At 36.1% G+C, this 10,620-nt stretch overlaps 2 protein-coding genes across 2 annotated transcripts; both read left to right on the forward strand.

Annotated features, from left to right (window-relative positions):
• The first annotated feature begins 727 nt into the window (after positions 1-727).
• Positions 728-1,832, forward strand: LOC135735842 (interleukin-8-like). The gene is made up of 4 exons (XM_065254453.2): positions 728-820; positions 927-1,044; positions 1,156-1,242; positions 1,351-1,832. The coding sequence occupies exons 1-4, from the start codon at positions 757-759 to the stop codon at positions 1,361-1,363; spliced, it is 282 nt and encodes a 93-aa protein (XP_065110525.1). The 5' UTR covers positions 728-756; the 3' UTR covers positions 1,364-1,832.
• A 2,338-nt stretch (positions 1,833-4,170) lies between these two features.
• On the forward strand, positions 4,171-5,313 carry LOC135735841 (permeability factor 2-like). Its single transcript, XM_065254452.2, has 4 exons — positions 4,171-4,375; positions 4,651-4,768; positions 4,963-5,049; positions 5,155-5,313. Exons 1-4 carry the CDS (start codon positions 4,312-4,314, stop codon positions 5,165-5,167), a joined length of 282 nt encoding a protein of 93 aa, XP_065110524.1. The 5' UTR covers positions 4,171-4,311; the 3' UTR covers positions 5,168-5,313.
• Positions 5,314-10,620: the final 5,307 nt, after the last annotated feature.

Here is a 10,620-nt window from a genome sequence, read left to right on the forward strand (position 1 = left end):
CTAGTTCCTCCAGAGGCGTGTGACCTATGACATATATAGCAATTGTAAGTCGCTTTGGATAAAAGCTTCAGCTAAATGAATAAGTAAAATAAATAAGTAACCCTAAACTAAACCATAAGGTCATGTTGTTACTTTATATTACTCGCTTCTTAACTTACAATTACACTGTAACACAGTCATTACTGAAAACTGTATCTTACGTTTGTGTTTTTAAACCTGCATTTTTTTACTTTAATTTATGTACATTTTAAGATAATAAAAATTAAATGCTTTAGAGTTCCTTAAAATGCCACTGTAAATGTTAATAAAAAAATCCAGTTATAACAAAACATGTTTTGACCAGTTCTGATTATAAGAATTTCAATGCTATATATAATGTGATGATGATATGTTTAAAATTAGCTGAGAAATGTTAGAAGTTTTGTAACATACAGATGTCACCCTAAGGAACTTCTGAAATTCCTAAAGCGCATCCTGCTGTCACTTTCTTAATCACATGAATAAACCAAGTGACACGTTGAAGTTAACAAACTATAAGATTTATGATGTCAGCACAAACTTTCCCAGATTGGTATATTGCACAATTTCAATTTGACTCATATCCAGGACGGGGCTTTAAAAGGGCTGTAGCTTCAATCTTCTAATCACTTTAACAACCAGACACATCTCTGATACAGCTGGACGGTTTTCAAGGTTCACCAGCATCTACACGACTCTTTGAACTTTCTGAATCTAATATATCTGAACCTTAGAAGGATGAACTGCAAAATCTTTGTCGCCTCCATTATTGTCCTTGTGGCATTTCTGGCCATCAGTGAAGGTAAGCAAGACGCCAACATTGCTTTTGACAAATAAATTATTAATCTTAATAAATAAATATATATTTGTGCATAACTAAATATTAATGGCTGTGATATTTTTTTCAGGTCTGGGAGTAGATGACCGCTGTCGGTGCATTAAAACAGAAAGTCGACGCATGGGCAAACTTATAGAGAAGATTGAACTCTTTCCACCCAGCTCCCACTGTAAAGACTCAGAGATCATGTGAGTGTTTATACTTTTATAATGTAAAAACCCAGCATTATTAATATGTTACTTATGTATGTATATGTAAGTGATTAAGTTATTAAGTATTGTTTCTTATTCTTAACACAGTGCCACCCTGAAAGAAACTAGGCAGGAGATCTGTCTGGACCCAGCAGCCCCTTGGGTTAAGAAAATAATCGAGAGGATCATTGCCAAGTAAGTGTAAATAAACTCTCATCAAATATTTGATCTTTATCTTATTTTCCATGTAAGCAATCTTCATCTTTCAATCATTTAATCATTTTTTGTTTCTTTGTTTTGCAGCAAACCAACATGAACATGTCAACCATCGGCGTGTTTTTAGTGAAAGCATGTAGACCAAACCTTCACGTTTCTTTACAGCCACCATTTCACTTTTATTTATTGAACAGCACTTGCCTTGTGGGGATGTGTGTGTTTACAAAACTGTTGGATTTTGTATGTGTGTAAATTAAGAATAAGTATTTATTTATTGTTAAACGAAGGTTATTTATTATGTATTTATAATATTTTATATTCTTTCTAACTGTATTGTGTGTTTGGCTGTGTGTAAGACATTTCTAAGTATTACTACACCAGCTGTGTTATTAAGTGTTATTGTTTATACTTTTCCCATTCAAGCACAAGTGAATTTGATGGGTTTGCAGTTTTTACACTAACTTTTGTTGGAGGTTTGCATATTTGCATTGGATGAAGAATGCAATAAAATGTGTTAACGATCATCATTTGTGTATTTTCATTTTTGGCTTTCTGTTCAAGGGTGTGAAAAAAAAATACTGTAATTCCTGTAGGTCAACTGACTGATGTTATCAGAGCAGATTTACAAGCATTTGGCATCAAGGCCAAAGAAAAACAATATTTATTATTATCATTATTTATTGTTATTTTTTCACTCTAATGCTACAATATTATAGAATAATTACTATATAAATGAACAAAATAAAAAATATACAGTTTAATACTGTATGTATGGTACTGGAAATACTAAACGCATTCTGCATGTGTGCATTCAAGATCACTCCTTATGCAAGATTGGCTAGTTTTAATAATATTTTTTATTTAAAATTAGAACATTATGTAATAAATTCACTCTATATGACGATGGTAAACCTAATTGCACCGATCAACTGGCCTAGCCTCAACCGGTCATGCCAAATCACACCAAACGCGTTTTAAACGCTTGGAAATGCAAGGCGCGACGCACTGCCTTTTTTTAGAGCAGTGTGACGCTGCTTTTTATAGGCAACCACCAAGTCAGACGTCTTGGCAATCAAATATTGAAGCGTGATCGCTCTTTTGCTGTTAACTGTAATATTAGCAGAAACTTTAAAAAGAGGGCACTTGCTCTGACCTTGTTTGAGGGTGAGATATACACAAACACGCAGGAGAGAGTGAGTGACTGCAGTCCGGATCTTCAAAGCAACTGTAAACTTTCCTCACCACGACGTAAGGCCCGCCTCTCCCCTCATTCGATTGGACAATGGAAAGACGCGAATGACGTTGGGCGCTTTTCCGCTCTCAACACTCCTTCAAAAACGCGTGCTGCGACCGGCGGCAAAAGCCGCAAGGCGTTTGGCGCGTATACGCTTACTGCCCATAGAATATCATTCAAAAAAGGTGCCTGCAACTGCCATAAACGCTTTGGTAACACAGCAAATGTTTCTTTGTTTTATTTTGGCCGATCTGCATTATGGAAACAAGCTGTTATATGTGATGCTTCTGAAGGAAACGGCTCAAGAAAAGTCTTAAGGGGACTGCACACCGGCCGCGCAGCTCAGCGCCGCGCCGTTCTAAAAGAATCGAATACATTGTTTTCTGTGAGTTTACACACACCGGCGCCGCCAGGTGGCGCCTGTTCGCGCCGCGCAGCTGTGACTCAGGAAGTTGCTCAATCCCTATACCACCACACAGCGCCACTCACATAGTTTAACATTAAATAACATCATATTTGTCCCAAATAATTAAGGATTAACATTGGCTGCTAACGTATATTTTGCATTTTGAAGTAGACGCTATCTGACAAAGCTCGCGCTATTTAATGTGCACTTCCGGTTTACAATACCTCCGAGTTGTCCTAGACGCTACTCGACACTCTCGGTGTTGTTTATAAGTGTGAGGAACGCCATCTACTGTCAGATAGTGAATTAGCACTTTTATATAACCCATCTGGTGTTTTGTTTTGTGCAGGTATTTTGCTTAAAGGGCAACTATTATTTGATTCACGATTTGCAAAAGATACAAATCGCAAAGTAAACGATGACGCGAGTTATCGTCTCCAACGTAAATCTCTTTTCTTGGACTACAACAAACACACAGATTGTAGGCAACAGTTTACTTCCTGGTCCGGTTGGCGAGGACACGGCGGTCATTATCATACAGTCCGCTTCTGAAATACAGCCTTTAAGGAGTCGATGTTTTCGTCTTTAAAGAATTTACTACTGACTAAACCATGATACGTCCTGCTCAAGCCACGCTGGCAAAGTTGATTGATAAATTTGGTCATCTGCATTTTCTGGATCAGATTCGGCTTATAATCGTATTGATAAGGTAGTAAAGACGATTTTAACTCCTGTTTTAACTGCTAATCTAGAATTGTGAGCTAATCTTTCAAACATGGTAAGGAGCGTCACATTTCTGACTGACATCAGAGGTATTCAGGCCAATCACAACGTACTGGTAAGCTGGGCAATCGGGGACACAGTGCTTTTCAGATCGATGAGCTTTGCACAAAATCTGAGCAATTTAGGATGGCAGGGATATCTGGAGCAACAAAAATGAACGGTATGTGGAATATAATGTGTTTTTTTAACCATAAATCATGCAAACACATTGTATTATATCAAATACACAAAATAAAATTTTAAGCAATAAAAGTGTGAAGATTAAATTGTAACTGAACATATGGAAATATATGTCAACTTAAGAAACGTCTGAAATTCCAGAAGCTCATCCTGCTGTCACTTTCTTAATTATATGAATAAACCATGCTAAGATTGACAAACTCTGATGTTTATGACGTCTGCAAAACTTTCCCAGATTGGTATATTGCACAATTCCCTCTGACTCATATCCAGGACTGGGCTTTAAAAGAGCTGCGAGCTCCAATCTTTAAATCATTTTTACATCAACACACATCTCTGATACAGCTGGACGGCTTTCAAAGTTAACAGCATCTACGCAGCAGAAGAATTAAAAAGACTTTTTGAACTTTCTGCATCTAATATATCTGAGCTTTTCTTTAGAAGGATGAACTGCAAATTCTTTGTCGTCACAATTATTGTCTTTGTGGCAATTCTGGCCGTTGGTGAAGGTAAGCGTGCTGTCAACATTATTTTTTACAATCACATGCAACTATCTACCTTAAACATAAGATAGCATAAGATTCTCTTTCTCTCTTTTAAATGTGCAATTCAGCTTTTATAGCGATATACAGTATAAATCAATGACAGTACTGTATGTGCAATGGGGCATAACTAAATATTAACAGCTGTAATTTTTGTTTTTGTAATTTATAATAAATATATAAAACAAGATAGCAAAAGTATATGTGCATAACTGAATATTAATGGCTGTGATTTTTTTCAGGTCTGGGAGTAGATCAACGCTGTCGCTGCATTGAAACAGAAAAACGACGCATGGGTAAATTAATAGAGAAGGTTGAAATCTTTCCACCCAACTCCCACTGCAAAGACACAGAAGTTATGTGAGTGTTCATACTTTTAAACTACCTTGATCTGTATGTGTTAGTTAATAATTTGTAACAATGTAAACTTATAACAGTGATGCTATTGATATGCTTCTTAGTATTGAACTCTTTTAGACAAATAGACCATGCAAAAAATATTTTTTTTTTACAAAAATTAAGTTATTAAGTATTGTTTTTTATTCCTAACACAGTGCCACCCTGAAAGAAACTAATCAGGAGATCTGTCTAGACCCAGCTGCCCCTTGGGTTATGAAAGTAATCGAGAAGATCTTGGCCATGTAAGTGTAAATAAATTGTAATCATATATTTGATCTTTATCTTAAAGCATTTCCAATCAAACATCATCTTTCAATCTTTCAACACTTTCTGTTTCTTGGTTGCAGCAAATCACCATGAACATGTCAACCAGCCGTCACGAAAGAATGTAGACCACACCAGTTTCTGCACAGCCACCGTTTAACTTTTTATACATTGTACAGCACTTTCCTTGTGTGTGTGTGTGTGTGTTTACAAAATTGTTGAGATTTGTATATGTATGTAAATAAGTATTTATTTATTGTTAAATAAAGGTTATTATTATAAATTTGTAATATTTTGCATTCTTTCTAACTTTATTTAACAGTATTTTGTCTTGTTTTCAGTACAAATATCTAGAAATTCTTAAATTCAGATGCATTGTCTTGATGAGCATAATGACATAAGAAAATAAGTCTAGTTTTTAGACAAAAATTATAAAATATAAGTAAATTTGTGCATAAAACAAGCTAAAATATCTGCCAATGGGATGAAAAGTTTTTTCATTTTTCTTAAACACCTAATTTAAGAAATATTTTCTTACCCCATTTGGCACATATTTTTGTTTGTTTTGAGCACACATTCACTGAAATTGTATATTTTTTGTTTAAAAAGTAGTCAAATAAGGGTGTACTTGTTGCTCAGCCTCCCTCATAATCATACCATGGGCAAGGACATGGTCAATTAGAGTGGCTCAAATTTCATCTGAGACTGCCTGTCTCTTTGCCTCCCTTCTCCCTCCTTCTCTTTCACCATGTGCTTTCTCCTTTCCCTCCTCCTTCACCACATCCTCCTCCTCCTCTCCCTCCTCTTCCATTTTTTCAAAGCTCAATTAACTGATTCAGGCCCTTATTAATCTATTGAAGGATCTTACTGATGTGTAATGGTTTTGAAATTTTAGTTCAAAAGCCTGGTTATAGTGTTTTAGCAATCGAGAAAAACTGTAAGTGTTAGTGTTTCCACTTCTCCTATTCAAGTGAATTTGATGAGTTTACAGTTTCTACACTAACTTTTGTTGCAGGTATGCATCTTTGTGTTTGGTAAAGAATGCAACAAAATATGTCAACAGACATCATTTGTGTATTTACCTTTACATTTCAAAACAAGCTTCTGCATTATAGAAACAAAGCTGTTTTATTTACAAAACATTTCACATTACAGTTTTTCTGAATGGCTAAAACACTAAACCCCGTTCTCTGAACCAAATTCCCAGTGGCCTAAAACCATTTGTCAAATCATGCACTCTTTTGGAAAAACCTTGAACAAGTTTAGTTAGACACTGTTTGCAAAACTCTAAACACAAACTTCTCATTAAAAACACATTTCACACTTGTTTTGCAAAATGCTAAACATAGGCAGGCAAAAGTTGAACACAACTAATGCAAAAGTTGAACACTTTTTTCTAATGCTATTTTTTACCAATTGTATGGATTGGAAACAGTCTGAGGGGCCAACCCTGTATCACGAAATTATTTACCTATAGTCACGTAATTTTGTGATTGTTTTCTGTGACACTGACACGTTTTTCCGCCTTTTTGCGTGAACATGTCATGTATTTCTGTTTACGTGTCACTGTCACATATTTGTTACTGAACTGTTTTTTCCTATTTTCAATGCCATTGACGCTTCGGTTTAGGGTCAGATTTGGTGTTTGCGTTAGGAAGTCACTTTAAGTATTGGTTTGCCATTTTTTATGATTTATTTTTTATATTTTATGATTTTTAAACCATTGTCGCCTGGCATTAGGGTTAGAGTTGGGTTTGGGTAAGGACGTCATTTTATGTAAATTGAACTCAAAGCAACAATGGTAAGAAAATAGGATAAAACAGTTGAGTAACACATACCTGACAGTGAGACGTAAACAGAAATACCAACATATCCTCCAACTCATACGAATGCTTTGGTCATTTGTCCATTTCACCAAATACCACTAATAGATGTGTTTACAAAATTAGCGCCACTGGCAGCAGGTGAAACTTAAAATATTAGGGTATAAAATTATATTTTGGGGGGTAACTTTGCTGGGATGACATGTACTGGGATAAGATTTTCATTGTTCACACATTAATTGTATTTTATTACACATTACACTATTCAGGCATTTAGGGCAAATAACGTACCCATTTATTTATTATATGCTATAATCACAGCATACAAAACAGTCACAACTCTTTACCGAGGTCAAACGATTGATTTATTTGAAGAAAAGATTAAAAAGTGATGACAATCCGCTGTAAATATCAGATCCGGTGTACACTGATTCAAAAACCGCCGCCAGAAGAAGCAATGATACGTCATTTATGATTGTGAAAAGGCATTGGCTCTCGCGTGTCTTGTGACCGATTGCATCATTAAGTTAGCTAAGAATGTGAAGCGTTATTGGCTCTTGTGACCGACTACGTCATGCTGGTTTATGTTTGAATGAGATCTGACTGTGCATTTTGATCACAGAGTTCTTCACATAAAGTAATCGTATGGCTTCAGGTCGCAAGGTTTGTAACGCGAATGGTTTGTGATACTTTTATACTGTTTTATACAATAAATATCTGACTGTACTTTTACTTGCATGTTGTGTTTTATATGGTTAAGAAGTGGTGGGTTTAGGTTAAGGGTGAGGGTGGGGTTAGATGCTCCAAAATATCTTTAAAACCATAAATGTTTATGAAACCGCTTCTACATTTACAAATTCATAAAATTAAATGTGTCTAATCTGATGTATAATGCAAAAAAATTAAAACGTAACAACAGGTTGTATAAGCTACTGCCGCTACAGAGGACACTAATCCCTTAATACGTCACTTTACGTCGTAATAAATTGCTTGGAGTCTTGGACAAACGACCTATGAGGTGGTTATTTTTTTGAGGACAGTCTCAGAAATACGTTACATGCTCACGCAAAAAGGCGGAAATACGTGTCAGTGTCACGGAAAACACTCACAAAATTATGTGACTATAGGTACATAATTTCGTGATAATGGGTTGGAGGGGCAGATGAAGAGTATGAGGAAAAGCAGGACACCAGAGACGATGCAATTGGCAAAACTTTTGCAATTGGATTGCTAAATGTTTACAAAATATAAGTGCTGCACACATATCGAAAACTTACTTGCAGTACTTACAGTACAGTACTTATTAAATTTCCTGAACTAAACTTGTTATTACAGTAATAGAGATTTTTAACAGTATTTGTCAAGTGTGTTGATATATACAATAAACATTCATTGTAATGTCCTGTATGTTGTGTTTTCCATTTTTTTAAAGAATTGTTTAATGAATGTTCTGTAGTGTTTATATTACTGACTCATGTGTATAGGATTTGATAGCTTGGGAATGGAACTCTGTGGCTCAGCAAGATTTTGTGCAGCATCCGTTGTGTTAACGCTCTTAGAAAATAACTGCTGCACTTTGTGAATACTGTGCAACAACTTAAAAGAAAACAAGGAATGGGCATTCAGAAAAAAGGTACAAATATACCCATATGGTACAAAACTGTACTTTTTGAAAAGATACCAGCCACAGGGGTGAGAAAGACACAAGTTTTCATATATCACAGTTTTTATTTTATTTTAAATTTGTATTTTATTTATTTATTGTAAATCTTATTAATTTTAGCATTTTAAATTTAAATCAAATTTGAAACTGTTAACATTAGTCAATGCACCTCAAACTAACATCAATTACTGTAATGAAATAAACAATAATTATTAAATGCTTATATACAATATATTGTTCATTTTTTTTGGTCATAATGCATTTACTAATGTGAACGAATTAGTGTTTGTATATTTGTATTTCATATTATTCAGTACACAAATAATTCAGGGTTTGTTCTGTTCCAAGTCATAGCTCTAATACAGTATGAATATAAATTGTAAAACATAACAATAGCTGGACATGATTTTCATAATATAATTTACTGCGACCCTGTCGCAGACCCCCCCTCCCCTCATTTTCAGAAACTCATCGGATCGAACGTTAGACGAATCACAAGAATGACCTATTTTGGATCGAAAATGGCAAATTTCGCTGAAAGTTGACAAGTTTGCATCCCTTGTACCTTTATTCTGAAATTATGATGATGATACACTCACCTAAAGGATTATTAGGAACACCTGTTCAATTTCTCATAAATGCAATTATCTAATCAACCAATCACATGGCAGTTGCTTCAATGCATTTAGGGGTGTGGTCCTGGTCAAGACAATCTCCTAAACTCAAAACTGAATGTCAGAATGGGAAAGAAAGGTGATTTAAGCAATTTTGAGCGTGGCATGGTTGTTGGTGCCAGACGAGCCGTTCTGAGTATTTCACAATCTGCTCAGTTACTGGGATTTTCACGCACAACCATTTCTAGGGTTTACAAAGAATGATGTGAAAAGGGAAAAACATCCAGTATGCGACAGTCCTGTGGGTGAAAATGCCTCATTGTAGCTAGAGGTCAGAGGAGAATGGGCCGACTGATTCAAGCTGATAGAAGAGCAACTTTGACTGAAATAACCACTTGTTACAACCGAGGTATGCAGCAAAGCATTTGTGAAGCCACAACACCCACAACCTTGAGGCGGATGGGCTAAAACAGCAGAAGACCCCGCCGGGTACCACTCATCTCCACTTCAAATAGGAAAAAGAGGCTACAATTTGCACAAGCTCACCAAAATTGGACTGTTAAAGACTGGAAAAATGTTGCCTGGTCTGATGAGTCTCGATTTCTGTTGAGACATTCAGATGGTCGAGTCAGAATTTGGCGTAAACAGAATGAGAACATGGATCCATCATGCCTTGTTACCACTATGCAGGCTGGTGGTGGTGGTGGTGTAATGGTGTGGGGGATGTTTTCTTGGCACACTTTAGGCCCCTTAGTGCCAATTGGGCATTGTTTAAATGCCATGGCCTACCTGAGCATTGTTTCTGACCATGTCCATCCCTTTATGACCACAGTGTACCCATCCTCTGATTGCTACTTCCAGTAGGATAATGCACTGTGTCACAAAGCTCAAATCATTTCAAATTGGTTTCTTAAAACATGACAATGAGTTCACTGTACTAAAATGGCCCCCATAGTCACCAGATCTCAACCCAATAAAGCAACTTTGGGATGTGGTGGAACGAGAGCTTCGTGCCCTGGATGTGCATCCCACAAATCTCCATCAACTGCAAGGTGCTATCCTATCAATACAGGCCAACATTTCTAAAGAATGCTTTCAGCACCTTGTTGAATCAATGCCATGTAAAATTAAGGCAGTTCTGAAGGTGAAAGAGGGTCAAACACAGTATTAGTATGGTGTTCCTAATAATCCTTTAGGTGGGTGTATGTTTTAAATTATAGCTAAAAATGTAAAAAAAAGTTTTGTAATGTATGTCACCCTAAGGAACCGTTGAAATTCCTGAAGCTCATCCAGCTGTCACTCTTAAAATCACATGAATGACCCAACTGACACGCTGAGTTCACAAACTCTTAAGGTTTATGATGTCTGCATAAACTTTCCCAGATTGGTATATTGCGCAATTCCCTCTGACTCATATCCAGGACTGGGATTTAAAAGTGCTGCAAGCTT

Source organism: Paramisgurnus dabryanus, chromosome 4, assembly GCF_030506205.2.
Source record: "Paramisgurnus dabryanus chromosome 4, PD_genome_1.1, whole genome shotgun sequence".
NCBI lineage: Eukaryota > Metazoa > Chordata > Actinopteri > Cypriniformes > Cobitidae > Paramisgurnus > Paramisgurnus dabryanus.